Source organism: Folsomia candida, unplaced genomic scaffold, assembly GCF_002217175.1.
Source record: "Folsomia candida strain VU population unplaced genomic scaffold, ASM221717v1 Fcan01_Sc002, whole genome shotgun sequence".
NCBI classification, from domain to species: Eukaryota; Metazoa; Arthropoda; class Collembola; order Entomobryomorpha; family Isotomidae; genus Folsomia; species Folsomia candida.
Genome location: NW_019091194.1, coordinates 9,259,613 through 9,278,682, shown reverse-complemented (window position 1 = coordinate 9,278,682; position 19,070 = coordinate 9,259,613). Strand labels below are relative to the sequence as shown.

At 39.1% G+C, this 19,070-nt stretch overlaps 1 protein-coding gene across 5 annotated transcripts in view; it reads right to left on the bottom strand.

The window, feature by feature from the left end:
* LOC110843098 (putative uncharacterized protein DDB_G0277255) overlaps positions 1-19,070 on the bottom strand; it is a 35,152-nt gene that overhangs the window by 5,199 nt on the left and 10,883 nt on the right. For 3 of the 5 annotated variants that reach the window (XM_035848855.1, XM_022089016.2, XM_035848856.1), the window contains 11 exons: positions 6,856-7,142; positions 5,809-6,738; positions 5,552-5,625; positions 4,593-4,817; positions 4,068-4,208; positions 3,804-3,905; positions 2,901-3,700; positions 2,262-2,826; positions 545-609; positions 237-337; positions 14-59 (listed from right to left, as the gene is read on the bottom strand). In XM_035848855.1, the coding sequence (XP_035704748.1) occupies positions 14-59; positions 237-337; positions 545-609; positions 2,262-2,826; positions 2,901-3,700; positions 3,804-3,905; positions 4,068-4,208; positions 4,593-4,817; positions 5,552-5,625; positions 5,809-6,738; positions 6,856-7,124 (3,318 nt within the window). In that variant the 5' untranslated portion in view covers positions 7,125-7,142. Of the gene's footprint in view, positions 1-13; positions 60-236; positions 338-544; positions 610-2,261; positions 2,827-2,900; positions 3,701-3,803; positions 3,906-4,067; positions 4,209-4,592; positions 4,818-5,551; positions 5,626-5,808; positions 6,739-6,855; positions 7,143-16,705; positions 17,402-19,070 lie in introns of those variants that run through there. The other 2 variants (XM_022089017.2, XM_035848857.1) reach the window with 2 other exon arrangements.

Below are 19,070 nucleotides of genomic sequence, written 5' to 3'. Positions count from 1 at the left end.
AATATGGACTTACTAGTGCTTGACGGGCGTATTTTTCCATTTGGATGTAGTAAAACTCCCTGTTGAGTTAATACATTAGTTTGGATTATTCATGCTATTTTTTAAAATTAATATTTCTTAATTGTGTCATTTACATCTCAATTAATTAGCTAGTACTAAAACTCCTATGTACATCCGTAAATATATTTTTGTCATAAGACTTAAAATTAACTCAAATACAAAGCAATGCGATTTACCTAAAATTAGAGAACCATTTGACAAGTTGGGCAGTATTATTTTTGTTGAACTTGATATCAGGAAAGTACATCTTGATCACGGAGGATGACGGATAGCGCACCTGAAATGATTCATTGAATGAGGCTCTGAAGAATAAGGCGACGAGTCATTGGACCCAAACTACTGTAAAACGGGACACACCCACCAACCATCCTCTCAGGCAGGTGAGGCAGTTGCCTTACCCACAGGCTGAGACCTTAGCTGATGAGTGGTCCATGAAGGACTCACTCCTAGTTTTCACAAACATGTACAATTGTGTAAAACTTACCCAAAAGAACATTAATTTTGCCTTTCGCAAATGCATCGGTGTCAATGTGGAAGAGGATCCGTGGCCTGAAAAGTTAAGAATTCGTTAGAATTTCAATGGCCGCATATTGCCTCATTTTACGATTGTCATCATCATCTCAAACTCTTCTCATTGTCGTTGCAGATGTTAATTCGAAGAAACTTATTATGCATTTTGTGTTCCAAATAAATACTAAATTCTTGCAGAGTGGAGAAATTTGATGTCGTTGAAGGTGTGTGTGTGTTTGTAACCTCTACCATCATAAAATTTTAGTCGAGAATGGAATAATAAATCGAGTTATTAAACATGCATCGTCTAGTCGTAGCATTACTTGTTCTGGTCTTCTACTAGTGTGCATTGTGTCAAGAAAAGGGCGCACAGGTGTAGCTTGGCCTACTAATGAGACGAGCGTATACGTTCTGATAGAGTTATGAACGACACTAATTTAGATTAATATTATTCCATTCTTCGTATTTCATGATATGAGGGTATCGTCCTCTTTTCCTCACTCTTACGAAACTTTTGCCACATTACTGCGTTCCTAGTATACATAAGTAACTTGTAAGTAAAGTAAACCGCAGAAACAGAAAACATTTGCATTTGCTTCAATGGGCAATTTACTACCTAGATCATTATTCGAAGCATACGTACGTAAACCTTATACTGCTAACGAGAAGAATAGAGAAGATCTGCTCCATTATTGTGTGGCGAAACCCTTTCATGGGGACGCGTGGACCGTCTGTCTGTCTGTCTCCACGACTTTCCAATTCTGTTTTTCAAGAATCAACTATATTGATGCTCGTTAACCAGCCTAGTAAGGCGTTCGCCTGAAGATGGAGGTGGTCAAAGATAAGAATAGTAATAATGCTGTATATACGTATGACTACCTCTATGAAATTACGTGTCGTTGGAAAGTTAAACAATTTCTGTAAAAACACTTGCGGTTAAAACTGCCCCAGAGGGAATGTAGAATTGAATAACAATTCGATTATCGTTCGAAAAATGCATTCAATAGCGAATCTTGTTTCTGCATGTAAAAATAAAACTATGGCTTCGACTCTTTCTTATATCTGGCTGATACGATTTAAATATTACTGCAAGCTTCTCAGCCAAAATCTGGAGGTTCTTTCTGCGGTTGGTTAACTATATCCGCGTCGTATTTTGAGAATTAAATAAACTTTCATTTAAAAGTAGTCTCGGAAAGCAGACCATAAAATATTTTATTTAACATGCATAATATTCGGCCTATTCGATAGATATGCATGTTGTATGAACATCAGTGCTGTATACTTTTCTAAATTGAATAAGTATGAGGGTTTTAAAAGCAGACATTTTGCTCTCAACAGAAGCAAATACAAATCTTGTAATATTTTACTTGAAAAGAACATTAAATTTAGTATTTGGTTGCGTGTAAGTAAATATGTATTTTTTAGACTTGGCAATGCAAAACCAAATCGCAAGTCACAACTGCTGTAAAAACAAGAACAGAACATATGTATGTATTTATGTCTGTTGAGATCATATTCTCTCCAAATTGACGCAAGACACTCCTTTAGTTAACTAGCATTAAATTTACACCTGTCTAAAGAAATGAATTGGAAATCAACGACACACGCCCAAACCATGTACATGCATACATATGTATCTTCAACTAGTCTAAAGAATGCTCGATTATAATCTGAATATTTTTTTTACTTACTGGTTCCAACAGAGTAAATACTTCCTGGTAAATCCCCACCAAAGGAATTTGTTTCCCCGGAATCCGAACCAACAGAACTGGGTCTGACTCCGTTGCCTCCGCGTTCATTTCCTCCAACGGTCATCAAACTGCCATTGTCCCGCACCGCTCTGACATGTTCACTTCGACCGGATTCTCGCTCACGAAGGAGGCTCAGTTCCCCATTTCTTTGTTCTTGCATCTCTGCCCTTAATTGCTGCACATAGTCGGCCGGGTTTGCAAGTAGTGCTGGGTGAATCCCAATTGGGGGTGATGATCCTAACCGGTGGTGATTTCCAGGGGGTGGATGATGCCCAAAAAGCGGATGTGCGTAAGGAGTGAATAATCTCGCAGATTCAGACAAACTGGGATTGGCAATAGCCACGGAAGTTGGGAGACTGGGTTGACCTCCATCTCTCGAAGGGTTTGACATTGAAGGAGGTGGTGTTCTTCCTTCCCCACGTTGTGGAGAAAGATCTCCTCCATAGCTGTCAACTTGTCCGAGAAGTCGAGACACCGCTCGAGGTGTGAGGCGGGTATCTGTCACCTGCACATGAAATGCCAATTAGTTTTTAGTCATTAAATAATTAAATAAGCAGTATCGGTGAAAGTCTTTCATACCTTATGACGCCTTTTTCTTGGAGTTAGCTGATCTCGGTTTACAACAAGACTAATCGGAGCATCATTTTCAAACATATCTGAATTTAGACCTGCTGCAGCCGCTGCAGCGGCTGCAATGGCTTGATGTTGCTGCATTTGAGCATTAAGTCCCATAAGGGCAGTAGAGAAATTCTGCTGGTGTTGATGCTGTTGCTGCAATTGTCCAAGAGTGAGCTTGTTGTTGTTATTATTTCCATTATTATTATTATTGTTGTTGTTGTTATTATTATTATTCATGTGGGAGTCTCGTTCTCGAGGTATATTTCCTGCAACTTGGAAAGGAAATCGGGAAGGAAAGTTGGAGTTCCGATCAAGTCTCGTCATTTTTTCTGGAGGTGGGCTCAGCATTTCGCGTTCTCGCTCTCTGTTATTGCAAACGGTGCCCCCATTAAGCAGGAGACTTACGGGGTTCTTCTGCTGAAGAGGAATTTTCTCCAATTTTTCAAGCCTTGGCGACTCTCTTGGATGTTGGTGATGATTTTGAGGGGGAGGGATATTATTGGGCATGTTGGGCATTGTGTTTCTACCACCCTGGATATTATTGCTAGCCCCAGATGACTGATGCCCTTGTTGTCCAGCAGGAAAGAGGAGCGAGAACTGAGTGTCCACCAATTCATTAATGTGTGTGATAAGAGTAGACTTGAAATTTTCCTTCCACTGATAAAAGTAAGCTGCCGGGTTCGGCCCAACGCCAGCACCGAACGGGAGATCTACAAACATTTCTGCGCTATTGGGTTCACGACGCCTCATGTTGTTGGCCACTGTTGAGATGAATTGTTAAATTAATGTGAGTTGTATAAAGCAGTACACAAAAATGCTACTAAAGTTCTGAAAGTAATGGTTAAAATACAAATGCATACTAACAATTCATCCCATTGTTCATCATTATCTTTGGGGATGAGGTTGTCCTCAAGATTGACATTGAATTAGGGGAAGACGACTTTCCATGTTCTTTGTTTCCGCTCCCTTCAGGAAAATAAAAGGAGAAAGTATAATTAATATGCAGCTTAGACATGTATACAACGTACATATGCCCGTAAGACTGGGGCACAGTGAGAAATAATAAGAAATGTGACGATATAAACTACTGCTGTGTTAACATTAACTTGAGTAGTTTGTTACACTTACTTTCTGTTAGCAGTTGCCTGGTTAATGGGGCAGCATTTGACAAGTTCATCCCCGTATCTTTCCCTGCAGGGATGTTTGGCGTAGTTCTGTTGGATGTGACCAAATCCTCGTCATCATCAAATTGGTCATCCTCAGGAATGTCTGTGAAGAGAACATGGTAATGAGAATGTGCTGTATTTCTGGTATTTGACAACGCACCAGTTCAAAAAAGTGCAGTTTGCTATTTTTTCCAAATTTTACGTTTCTAGCCTATTCGAATCTGTATGAAGTGAAAGTTTTGAAAAGTTAGAAAGAAGGGATTGAAACAGATTAAGGGAGGAAGAAGTCAAAAGAAAGTTGTACAAATAAGTACCATATGCAATAAATAACCTGGTGAAGGTGAATTACTATGAGAATGATACATGCATTACATACGATGTGATATATACGCACATTAAATGATGCAACGACGTACAGTGTAATTGGTGCACTCAATGTTTTCAGATGTCAAAATTAATCCCAACTTCATACATATTTTTTTCTTACCGTCATACTCGTGCTGATCACTTTTCATCATCATGCGCATCTCCTCCTCTTCCTCCTCTTCTTGGGCTAGGAGAAGGTCACTCCGAGCAGTTGGGGGAAGTGGATCGGACTCTCGCCCCAAAGTTGGCGATGACCGTGATCCAGATTCCTTCAATCTCTTTGATCGCCCGAGCGCTGTGGCAGCTCCGGCCAGCACATTTGCGTCGTATTCTTCGTCCTCCAATTCTACCAAACAAATAATAACGACCAATAATGAGTGTCAATTAATACGCAGACAAAGTGGGCTGGGAAAGTTAAAAGAGTTTGTTGCATAAGAAAATGGACGACAGAACAGGCATTTTGTTACGAAACCAACCATGAACAAAGTGAAAGCAGTCGGCGTGATTACTAAATTTATTTTACTCAGGAAAGTAAAATAAGAGACGAAGGTGTTAATTAGAAGAGTAAATTATACAGCTCTCCGTCCCACCTTTCTCCTCCTCCTTATGCAACTGTGTATATTTGATACTCGGTCGATTGTCTTACACCTTATTGCTAGCGAAAATATATCAGGTATCAAATTAGCCCGAACTCAAGTCAAGTTAAGTGAAGCCTGAAAAAGTTTAAATTCTGCTTTTGTTGCCTTTAAAGGAGAGAATAAAGAGTCTCAAACTTGCTTCGATTTCCTAAGCTTTTTCCCGTACACTTATATTTTATGTGCTAAAAGAGAGCAGCATATCTATGGGTCTGTCTACACTTTGTAACAGCAAAGACATTTAAAACCTCAATTTGACTCTAGACTTAATTAACCCGATATGCTCTAAGAAGAATGAAACAAAGAAAACAAAAAGAAAAGGGTTAATGGTCTCTCCAGGTAATTAAAAGCCCCTCGTTCCCTTTGACAATCCCTGATTTATTTACATCTCCCACTCCTCTTTGGTAGCAAAAAGAAAGGAGAAATTTTGAAAACAAAATCTTACCGTCTTCTTCATCCACCTCGTCAAAGTTCCTCTGCTGAGGTTGAAACTGGGGGACACTGTCCTCATTCTGGGATCTGTGGCGAAATTGGACAAAAGTGAACATTTGAAAACCAGAAAGCATAAGAGGAACATGTCTTACACTTAGCTAAAACAAATATTGTCAGTCCTAAATAACTCAAAATTTGATAAACTTCCCTAACATGCTAAATATCAACCATATACGTAAACCAAAACACAGAAAAGTAACTTTCACTTACGCTTTCATTGGAAAAAACAGCTTTCTCTTATTGCACCCGTTGATTCTCATACCACTGGCAACCCCTGAATTTCCACTAGTCACCGAGGAGCTGGCACTTCCACTCCCAACTTCCACGCCACGATGTCCATTCACAATGGGGTGGCCTTTCGTAATGCTGCCTCCGTTCTCCATCAACGTCTCCAATTTCACAGGTTTTAATTTCCTAGCTCCAGAGTTGAGGAGTGCACCTTCGTCATCCTCACTGTCTGCAAGTTCATTTGTATCTGGTTCTCCAGCAGCACCACTGCTACCTGGTCTGCTCCTAATATTTCCATCATCTCGCAAATCTGAATCTTCTTTTTGATCAACTTCCGGTCTATTATTCTCACTCCCACCACTGCTCTGCTGCTCCACCACGCTCACGACATCCTCTTCATACCCACACTTGGTCACATTATTGTTATTATTGTTGTTATTATTTCTGGAGGATTTGCTCAACATTTCTCTCAAGAGGAGTTGCTGATCGGGGACTGAACCGTTTTGACCCCTATTTTGTGAGGCGTTGCTGGCCATGGCTGCGGCTGCTGCGGCGGCTGCTGCTTGTTGTGAAGTGATATATTCGCTGAGCATCTTCATGGGTTGGAAATAGTAGGCGTCTTGACCCTCCTGGCTCAGACCCTTGTTAAATCCGGGGGGAAAGTATGGGGAATTTGGATGATGGAGAAAGTGAGGGCTGGGATGATGATGGTGATGATGATGGGGAATGTGGAACGGGCTCAAACTATTGGTATTATTCGTGTTGCTGTTGTTGTGAGACGTAGCAACAAGTGGACTTGCACCTCCGACAGATTTGTGCTGACTTAGCGGCGACGTAAAAATATTTCTAGGTTGGAACCCAAAACCGGAATTGTTAGAATTGAAGCAGCCTCGTGGTTCTCCAGCGTCGACACTACACTTGTGAAAATATAGACATGCATGAAGATGCTGCTTTTCTTTGCGTATCAGTAGCGAAATTTTTGTGCATGCGTTTCATTATTATTAATAATCTAAAAACAATGTTGTTTACCGATGTCGTGTTCTTCGAGCACCTTTGTTAGCGCCTACTCCTGACGAGGAAGATGTAGAAGATCCTTGACTCTGACTCCCACCTTGACCACCTCCGTTCAGTTGAAAGTGGTGCTGTTGACTTAGACTGTGCTTCGAGTTGGAGCTACCTGAGTCCCAACAACCGTCTTCGAGCGTCGACGGAGCAATAAGTGAAGTTTGTTGATGTTGATGTTCCGTAGTGCTGGATTGATGAGGGTTGGTGACTTCAAGGGGCTCTGCTCCCATCATACCCTTCCCTGAGTCTTCCTGCAATAAAAGATATGAAAAATATAGAAGGATGCATTGATAAAACTATTGCATTTGGGGCAACTACCGCCATATACCGCCCCACAACCACCGCTACATTTGTACACGCTGGTTGGCCAGCATATTACATATGTACTTATCCAGCAGTTTCTCCAGTAGCCAGCATATCAACTTTCTAACTTGAGTATGAAAAGGATAGGAGCGTGGATGAAGGGGCATATTATTCATCATTGTTGAGCAAAGGGGGTTCCCCAAATTCGAACGCTGGCGTATGAGTGAGTGCAACTCGATGGATAAATTCATTGAAAGTGGTTTTGGGCTCCTTGCCGAACATCTGCGTTTATTCTTTGTTCTCCTCATGACACGAAGAAATAGGGGATCATAATAATCATCCATCCATCCAAACTTGCAGCAATACAGCGACCCAATACTGGAGCAGGAGGAAAGTGGAATAAACTTTTCGTAATCTAAATCCTCCAGCAGCCCAACGATGTCTACTTGTGCATATCTATCATATACAAATGTACAGCGGTGCTACTACTGTAGTAGCGAATTTTTCCTCCTTGCTTTTTCCATCATCATATCAAATGCACTCTTAGATTTTGGATATGATTTTGTAAACGTGAAAACTATAGTTCAGCCACAACTCCATGTAGATCTACAAGATAACTGTTCCTCTCCTTTGGTTAACGGGAAAACATGTGCCAATTGTATCACAAATTTGGGTACAAATTTGATCCGTGCGTATATTGTGAAGACACAATAACGTGTATGGAACAGTTTCACGCATTCTCTCATCAACAAATATTTGTAAAATGTATTAAACGCAGGGAAAAAAAATTGTAAAGCAGTATGAATTTTTCTATACAATTTTTCGTCATTAATTGACTTGAACAAAGATCAAGAAGATCCGAAAGCTATCAATAAATTATTTTTTTCCATGTTCTCCCAAAATGTACAAAATATGTGTAGGATATCGAATTTTTCTGTTTTGTTATCTTATAAAATATGTGCAATATCCAGCGGAAAGGCAATGCATAATTTAGTGGTACAAAACGAGCTGATTGTGACAAGTTTATAACTTACAATATGATCAGTCCATAAAAAGGCCACAAGCAGACAAGATGCGGATTTGTAAATTAATTAAAGCCTGCAAAATCAAATGAAATGATCAAATTGAAAGTAAAGGGGAGTTTTATTTTATGGGTGGCAACTCATTCTCATTCCGAAGGGACGTGATGACTTCTCTGTGCAAGTCATAAATCTAGATACCCTACTAAATAAATAAATGCAGATATTTATTGTGCAGGATTATAATGCAATTATATCCTAGCTTAGCGCTAATATTAACATGATTAACACTGATTTGTCCCACTTTGCAACAAATGCGTGAAGCCGAAGAACTCTTAGTTTTGGAGAAATTACACAACATGCATGTATTTCTTTTAGCAGCGCTATTCGTTGAACTCGTAATAATAAGCAATTATTTTTTTCTCTGCACATCCATTAAAAACTGGACCAGTCCAACTCAACCCTTGGTTGCTGATATATGAAGCGAAGCCCTTATGAAGCTAATTCGCCCTGAAATTTATTTCAGTCAGTGGCTCATAGATAATCCATCTGCCATCCAATCTATCTCCTCATGATTAATTACCCTCACCAAATTTCTCACGCCCTCACCTCCTCCTCATTCGAAAATGAATGCTCACTCATCCATCCATGAAGTTTTTTTTCAAAACTGAAGATTCAAATAGTATCATCTTGTCTTTCCATGTATTTTTACTTACTATTCCTTCACATGAAAAATAATATAAATACTTTCCAAATTGAGAAAACAAGCCAACGGTCAAATTGTGATTGCAGGTGAGCGGAAGTAAATTCGAGCTCAGTCAAGGAAGTCACAAAAGTGCTCTGAGGAAGGAATGGATCCCTCAAGTCAGTAAACTTTGGTTGTAAACTTTTGGCCGTTGTCTCATAAGGCACGAGTCAATTTTTTCCTACCACAATTCATTGTGCAACATTAATAGGAATCGGACACGGAAGTTTGAAAGGAAGTGGAGAGAAAAGAGTCCGTTAGCAATTTCACTTTCTTACACGATAGCTAAGACAAGTACATGAATACACTCTTGTAAAAAAACTAAAGCTTGTGGATAAATAAATGCTTCCCTTCTTAGACAGGTGCATTATGTGTGTGGAGGTATGTATTAGTTGCATACATGTATTTTCTCCATCTGATTAAAGCAGATGACATGTTTTACTCTAGTTTGATACATAAATTCATCATAAAAGTTCAATTCGACTCGACATGAGAACAACGATAACCCGAACCACTAGAGAGCAATTATGAAGTTGCTTTATTTGCCTGTTTTGATGATCTTGCTTACGAGCGATTATCAATGCCGTCACAAAATGAAATAAGTTTCAATTTATATAGATCAATTTGTTCTGTTCGTGGGAAAGCATCATATCGAAACCTTCTCCCTGTTTTGTTTTCCTTGAAACGTGAGCTGAAGAGAAGAAGAGATGCAGATCGACAAAAGAGATCGAGCTACTATCATGCCATCATTACTAATTTATAAGATGAGATGACGACGACAGCGAAACTAACTAATATGTACATCTGTACAGAGCGATGGGAGAAGGCCGGTTTAATTTATCTTGATCTTGTGGTTGCCTACTGCTTATGGTTTTGCCTCCTTGCTGGTTGCTACTACTTGATCATAATAGTCTTAAGTAGGTAGACTTGGAAGATTTGAGAGAAGCAAAAGTCAATTGGTTCTAAAAAGGAAGTTCCACATCCTCCTTAAATTTTACTCGTTTATTCAAGCCAAGAAGTAGCTTATTAATACAGTCGTGTACGTATATGTACATATTCATAAATTCAGTCACTTGTTTTGCTCCTCCAGCAAGTATACGTATTTAGTCGTCTGACTGATGACGCGAGGGTCATTAGAATTAGAATTAAACATGCAATATACTCTGATTGAGTAGTTTGCAGACGTTGGTGGTGGTCGCGAGTCTTTACTATTTCAAATAGGCAGAAAAATAAATGCTAGTTTTTAATCGCACCAGGCAGGGGTACATACTTATGTCTCATCAAAGTATGCAAAAGTCGAATATATGCATATTAATTATTCGCAGGCTACTTCTTGTTCATAGTACTGGCAACTAATCCTAAATCTTCATATGATAGTATCGTTTTAAATTAATCAATTTTTTATCTTTATGCCAAGCAGAATTCACGTTTAGATTTTGACCACACGGTTTACTAGTTTCTTCTCAATTGACACGCAAAATTACTTTTATTAGTATACAAAATCATGTATGTATTGAGTATCCACTGATGCTCAGATCCTTATCCGCTCCCTTTGTCACTACTGTCATTCCCAAATCGACTTGTATGTATAATTCGGGACTATTATTAAATACACTTAATTTCCAACCACCAACCATAAAACCACCAAGCATTAGATAAATGAAATCATCCTTTTTGTTCTCCAAGAGATAAATTTAGCCGAAACTGAGCCCCGTGAAACAAGATTTGGCCGGAACTTCAATTTCTTAAGCCAACACCGAAGGAAGGAAGGAGATCCGATCGAAATGGCATGGAAAGGAAGTCCCTTAATTCTGTCTCATCTTACTTCTCATGCATGCATAACCACATACATGACAAGTCTCATTAAATTCAGGTAAACTCTGCCCCACCACGAGCTAAGTGAGTGAATGAGTGGCATCAATGAATGACTCATCCTCGCAGGAAGGAAGGGACTTGGGTGCAGTCACTTTTTTAACACACTATATTTCTACGTATATTATGCGAGTAACGAGACACGAGGGTCACTCGCTTGCATGCGACTGACTTGGATGACTGACTTAAGGAAATCCAAGAATCCTTTTGTACACATTTTTCTGAATGAAAACATTTCATGTCACGCTTCCATACGCGACAATACTCGCCCATACATTTTGGTTACTCACTTGCGACGACGAGTGTCGAGCGATTCATTCTTAATTATTTCCCTCGTCCTCGTCAGTAGCAACATTTTTGATGGTGACCGGATCTTGGAAATGATTTACACTTTTAATTTCATTGCTTTAAACGGGAGAAAGAGTCGTCCGGTTGATGGGTGGTGCAAGTGTAGGTGTAAATGAAAATGAAGATCTTTAAAAATTTAAAGGGACTCTAACCTTCCTTCCCCAGTGCGAAGGAAAACATAGAAATGAATGGATGTGGATGAGTGGCACGTGTTCTTAACATTTAAGATGTCAGGTGTCTCATACAAGTTCTTATTTATATTTATATATTCGAAAACCACGCCATGCAATTCCCATTCACCAAAATCTTTTCATTTATTGAGAAGGTTGCTTTTACACGTACATAAGTACGTACATATTGCGTCATGTTTGGGTAGGTGGATCAGGACAATAGCCATCTCAGATCTCAATCTCAAACCTTTTATCAAGCCAGTCTTGAACCATACAATGAGCGCAATGAGTTATCCCTCCGTTTGATTTAACACTTCACTATCAAATTCAATACGGCTCGTTAGAAATCCCGTGTTTTCATTCTTGAATGGAAAAAGAAGACGGCCCACCACCAATAAAAAACGAAGCATCATGACACGATATTAAAAATGAAAACTTTTCGTCGATTATATGCCAACATGTAATTTTTTCCTCGTTCTCCTCAACCCGCGATGTATCGTTTGTGCATCCTTAACCTTGCACTGCAGATGATAATCCTAATCCCCTCCAAAAGTAAAAGGCAGACAAGTTTTAGCATAACAAAGGAGAACGCTGAATGTAAGAGAGTAAAAAGTTTGAAAGTGTGTCGTGTGCTAGATTTTAGATTGTGCAGTAGATTTGATTGGATCCAGAGAGGGAAATGTTGTTGGTTGGTGGGTAGCATGTATAACTTAGCCTAGGCCATGGTTCATTTTCGGTTCGATTGGGCAGGGTAGCAGTAGAAGTGAAATTACAAATCGTCAAGATCCCTTCTTTTCCCTCTCAGTTTGTAAATATGCCGGAACAAAAGGAGAGAGACTTAAAAGAGGGTTGTTCCGGACAGGGAAGAAAAAATGCAAGGGAGCGAGTGCGGAGCGGACCTCTGCCACGTCGGGTTTATCTACACATGTATAGGGCAAGTATAAAAGTACCTACATATGTATGCCACAGTGCAAGGCGGGAGGATACCCGGGTACGGACGGGTTTTATTTTTATTTTATTATTCCACAACCGAGTTGCTTAAGAGAGGAGGAAGAGGAGAGGGACTCAATTTAAGGGATGCAGCTGCCACTATTTTTTCGGGGAGACGGGATTTGTCGTATTCTTACTCAACAAAAGGAAGGAACGTGTGGGGCACACGTATGCTGCTCCGACCGACCCACCCCACAAACCCCGCTCAGCCAACTTCCACATAGACGCCAGCTTCAAGGGACCCAGGAATTGTTCGCATTTTCCAATTTGATCCACTATTCACGGAGAGATGTGCGTCTCTACCAAAAAGGGACCGACTTTCTTCATCCATAAATGCTCAAAACTTATTACTAAATACTGTTGCCTTTTAATTTAGAATTGGTCATTAGTGCCAAAATTAATTCATACGTCGATAGTTGTTGTAATTATAAACTTTAAATAGCAAATACGAAAAAACGTCACCATCTTAAAATGGTGGAGACAATCTCAACTAATTTACCATTTTATGAGTTTGGAAAACAAATTACTAGCACCTATCTACATATTCCTCTTTCCCGGGAGAACCCCTGAAGCAAAATGCAAAGGTTCAGTCCCCTTCTGCCCAACTATGTACGCGTCCCTTTTCTTTCTCTTTGAAGCGTTTGCAACCTTAGTAAAAGCCTGAAAGATCGGATCCTATTTTATTTGCTTTATTGTTGGAAGGACCCAACGAAAGAGAAATATGAGTGGAATGAATGTCTCGTTCGTATAAAAGAAGTTGAGCTCGTGTCCCAGTGATAAAAATAAATAGGAAGGTGCCACGCTCCGCACGCATCTGCTGTCGTAGTAATAGTTGTAGACTTACATACGAGATTGTAGAAATTGTAAATATGTGGACGAGCAAAGTGCGACATTATTATTATTGGGTGGATGTGGATGACGGTGGTTAGTTTTCGGGGGTAATTGTCCATCTCATTTCTTTTCTTTGAATCTGCAGCTGCACTTTTCTTCTCTCCAAATCTATTGAGACTTTTCCACTCGGGCTGGAATTTAAATTAAGCATTTTCGACGGCAGTAAGTGCCCATACCATCAGGTACCAAATGCTGTTTGTCGCATTTTCATTCAACTCGAGATTGCTTTTCAATTCACCTGAACTTGTTTTGCTTTGGGGTGAACTTGAACTTTGTTGTGAAGATTGTGAAAGGAAGTTGCGTCGCATGCATGCAATTTGGACTGCTGGTGATACACCTTAAATAGCTTATACCCATAAAAATATTATCATGCCGAGGTACTTACAACTTGCAAGATTTCTGTTTACCAACAAAGACGATTTACGTATACGGTACATGTTACACCAATTAACCTTCTAATCTTTGCAGTTTAGTAAGAAAATAACCATGTAAATTTATTTGCGGCTACAAGATTTTGCATTATTCAATAACGATAAGCTAAACTGTTTGAATCTATCCTCCGAGTGATAATTAACAAAAAAATGATAAAATTCTTAATTAATTGTTGTAATGGTGATTTGTATTTTGAGACTACGACATTATGTAGCTACACACCACGACGACCATATCTACGCTGGAACATTGTATATGAGAGAGACATGTACATAGCGTCTGGTCGTCTGCACATCGCCGTGGAGTGAAAGAGTCTTTATGTTTGTACTTGGATTTGGCGGAGAAGGGTCGTTCTTACCCTTGAAGGGCAGATGTTTGAGCAGATGGACTGATGAAGTTACCCTTCTCCTTCTCAAAACTCATCCTTATTCTCTCTCTTTTGCCTTATTCACTTGGCTCGTGGCCATGCAACCAACCCACAACCAACTTATACTTTACTTTCTACAACATAACTGCCGCATGTACTGGGCTAAACTAACGATGAGGAGATGACGATGATGATTCATCGATCGATTAATTGCCCGGCTGCCTTTGCTTTCCTTCCTTCCTTACTTACACTTGCATCGCACTCGGTTAGCCACACCACTATATGTGAAACTCCTTATTACAGCACACGCAGTTATCATCAAAAAATAAAATGAAGCGAGGAAAGTGTTGTTGAGCTCAAGAAAAGTTGGAGAGTTTGCGATTTTCTGTTAAAGGAAAACAAAGATTTTTATGGGGAGGGAAGTGAGAGATATAAGTAAGATCTAAAGTGGAGAGCTTTTCTCCATCTCCATTAACGTCCATTAGAACACCATTGATCGTGTCATTAACTTAGCGAAAGGCGGTGACAATAACGACGAGGACACGCTCTTCGTCTCGAGAACCCACTTATTGCTTTATATATGGACTTTGGTTCCTTGACTTTCCTGGCTTTCACCAAATATTTTCTCATGTTTGTTTTAGACCATTTTCTCATGACAGGACATGAACATGCTAAGGATAAACGTCATTAAAGTTGGGTCAAAAATTGGCCAACTTGACATAATAATAGCTGCAGCTATATTTTTATAGTAATGCTCTCATCCTTGTGCATGCATAAGCTGTGTAAGTATGCATAATGTATTGAAGGGCCTTCAGTAGAAAGTAGTACAAGTATTTCATGGAGCAATCTTTGGAAAGATCTTAAACTACTCCAATTAGCAAATATGTCGACTCGACTCTCGTCTTTGGGTTCAAAAGAATTACAGCAATTTTCTTTAATTTTTGTTTTTAGCTTAATCTACTTAAATAGAAATTGAATAATTGAAGACATGGTAAAATGTTTGTGTAGTTTACGTGTCTTGAAAAAATTCAGGACAATCATAATAATTGCCAGGTACAAAATTTCTTTCCGGTCGTTATGTGCAAACATTAATGTACATACGTACGTACGTACATATAGCGTATTTCTGGTACAAGGAATGTCGTGGTGAGCAAGACAAGTTTAAAGTTATCCGAATAAAAAGAATTCTTGAGCTCCTTTGTCATTCGCCCACCTTGTTTGGTTTGGTTGAGTGATCGGAGCAAAAGTAACATGACCACATTAAATCATTCATTTATGGATCGATGGCACTTCCCTTAAATAAAGTGTCTCAGCAACTCTCCAACAAAGCCGAAAACTCCATTTCCTTCTTTCCTCGGAGTATTCTGACTTTCCAAAATCAAAACCTGTAACTATCTTACTAAATAATGCAATCGTTGTGCTCAAGGTTCTTTCTGCTGTATTTCTCTCTTAACAAAAAAAATCCCCTGCAATTATAGATTTTTGTGGGAGAAAGATAGTAATTGTTGGGCTTTTGACAATCTTTTTCCACTCAAAATTTGCTTGATAACTAAACCGCCTCCTTCAAGTTGATGGACGACATTGGCAATCACTATGGTCAATATTTGGAGTTTTGGCAACATGAATGAATGGAAGAATTCATGTATTCACGATGTCGAGTTACGTATGCGTATGCAACTCATGCGATTTTCTACTCAACAAAAAATCAGGCCATATAACATGCAGATCCTGAAATAGAAAGGCGTACCCAAATCCATGTAGTAGAACCAGTAAAATGAAATCATAGATATGCTCCTGTTTCATGAATCGTGATTAAGATTTTGGATATTCCCATTTGGAGACAAAGTCAACAAAAGCAAAGCCAAATCAAACTGACAACGAATTTCTCATTTCTTTTTGGAGCTAAAGAACTTTTAGTGACTGATAACAAAAGCAATAATAGGAAATTCGTTTGTTCGTCGTTAGTTGTGCCACTTTTGTCTCCATTTTCTCTACTTTCCTGCTTGCTTTCACAAGAAAAACAAGACGGCAGACACGCTTTTTATCTCTAAACATGACATGCCATTTCCCAATCATTTCTGATAGTTTTATAGAGTCCTTTTGCAACGATAATATTATGCTCGTTCCTATTTATCACGTAATCTTCTGAAAAGGACACCAATGATGTTCCAAAGACTTTGCTGCTCTACTTGAGCCATTACAATGAAACATTACTAATCTAAGTATTTGTGTTACACATATTCAATATGAGCAAAATAGACGTATTTCGACAATGATGATGGTGAAGTTGTTGGTTTGCCACTCTGAGAAAATTTGAGAAAGGTGATTCTAAACTCAATTGCTTCATTTATTTATTACCCAGTTAAAAGGAAACGTTAACACTTGAGCAGTCAAAAACATTTCCTTTTGAGAAAAACTGTACGCCCTCCTTTTCTCTCTCTCAACTCCCACAAACAATGTAATGAAACACGTTTTTCTTTCTTTCGAGGTTAAGGCAGTCGAAAACAAAAGGTGTAGAATTTTCAGATTTCTGGATATTTTTCTTCTATGACTGAATTCCATGCACCTTATTGACCCAAATAAGTCATCTTTTTACTATCGACTAATCGCTCTGGTACTTGTGATAGGAAGAATAGTGGTAAGTAAGCAATAATAAATAAGAGAACAAGACACACACCTGGATTTGGATCAACTTCTAACCAGCTGAACATGATCATCTTGATATTTCTTGAGCACGAGTTAATTGTTTCTGAACCAAATGCGACACGAGGAAACCTTTATTTTTCTCCGTGAGGCTTCCTCTGTATAATGTCTGGTTGATTTAAACCTGAGCCGACATATAGTACGAGATGGAGGTTAAGGAGGCAGGCAGCATGCAGCGGCAGCAGCTTTATCTTCAACCTCTCAAACACAACAATTCAATAACATCTGCCACCACGTCAAACGGGGTTAGATTGTCTCGAGTTTGAGGAAGAAATCGATACGCCTTTAGATCCTTTTACGTGATGTATGTAGTTCTTCATCGCCAACAAACTTTATTAACCACACGACACGACAAAGTAAACCATAATGTCAAATTTTAAATGCAGTTTCTACAAAGAAGGGCGGGTGTGCAACCCTTGCTTACTTTTCCTTGAGGCCAAGGTTGGGATTAGATGTCACACTGAAGACAAGAATGATAAAGCTGCTCGTTTTCTTGACTAAACTAAACTAAATCCAATCAAGGCACGGATAAAATAGTTGCTTGTTTGAAACTGTTTGTAACACCTCTGGCTGGATAATGAACAATGGAACCCAATTTCTTGTGTTCAGTTAAATTGCAAATTCCGTTAACTGATTTGACACCACCCGACCAATGCAAAATGATGTAATGCAAATTGTCTGCAAGACTGACTCTGCCTTAACAGAGTATGCATCAGCGTTAACATCCTTGATAATTCTAGTTCAAATTGCCATACACAGAGATAAGGCACTCTTATCGCACTGATGCCTACATTGGATACTTACTCATCGTCAACCAACTCATCCTTCTCAGTACGACATACGTTTGGAATACACATATTCATATGATAAGCCGTATGATAATTTAAAGTCGATAAGTCAACTGTAAGGTGGTAGTCTAGAGCATGTGCAGCTGAGCAATGTTGGAGAGATATGGACGTAGTCTTTGTACAATACTTTCATTAAAACTTGCATATGGTTGTAATGCTGGGTCATCTCCGTGTAAAACTATAAAGAGTCCGATACTCCATCTACATAAGTCACAGCAGTGGAATGAACTTTATAATTAAATGTTGCCCAATGCATCACTTAAGTCTACATTGCATCATGTCCATGTTAATTTATACTTGATTATTTGCTAATTTTTGCAAACCATTTACTCAAACAATGGTCTCAACGCAATACAATAGTTTTATTTTAATAAGCAAATATAGGAAGAAAATGGGAACAACAAGCACATCCCTTTACACCCAGTTTCAGTTTTGTTTATTATTTATCTATCCATTAACTGACCCAAGAGGAAATAAGCATATGTGTTCAGTAACAGGAGGGGAAAAATGTATGTATGAAACTAGAAATAAAAATGAGGCAAATTGAGATAACCAGGATTAAAAACTACGTTCTTGAGGTATCTTGAGATTCTCAAATACGCAACAAATGTCTCCTTGATTGAAGCCGTCGCATAATGTGGTTATGCAACAAGGTTGAAATTGCGTGATGATAAATGGGGAGAGAGGCACTAAATTATTGATGGTTCTGCTTGGCCACCACCCCGTTAATATTGAACTATTCGACTGTTCTTCACACAGCGGATGGAAATAAAAGAGCGTGTTGGTCGTTTTGTGTCGTCTTACCATCTTTGAGAATGCAAAAATGGATTAAATTTCGTGTGAATAATTAATGGGGTACACAATATGAAAAGTAATGGTTCAAACCCCTAAAGATGTATTTCTTATACGACCGTGCAAAGGAAAGGGATCGCATTTCTTGAAAAAATTTGTGAATGAAAGTAAGAGTGGCAGGTGCGTGAAGGGGCGTGTCGTCTGCTCTCCTTGAGCACTTAATTCTTCCCTTTCATTCCTCCACGTTTTCTAAGCGAGCAAAGACCCTCCCGTCCGTCTTGGGCTGCTTGGAGATGGTCGTTCTTCGTCTCGGAGAAAAATAAGGAGGGGAGGAAAGGGCGAGTAACTGGCTTCCGTTGAAGGAATTTACTACTTCGTCTCTCTCACCATCATCGTCACCTACATTTGCCGAACCTTCATCGTAATCTCCTTCTTCTCCCCCTGCGCGACTCGAATTATTTACACTTTTATAGTCCTGCTATTACTTATCACCATTAAAACATCTCTCATTTATCGAGAAGTAATGGATTTATTTCTTTGTATGTATATCGCAGAGTTTGTATGTATTGTATGTATGACGTATTAACGGTTTGCATGATTTTTAATTACAAGAAATATGTCGAAAAATAGTTGACTGGCTTTCATTCATACTATGTAAATTTGTTGCTTGTCTCGTTTTTAACTAATTTAAAGAAACCC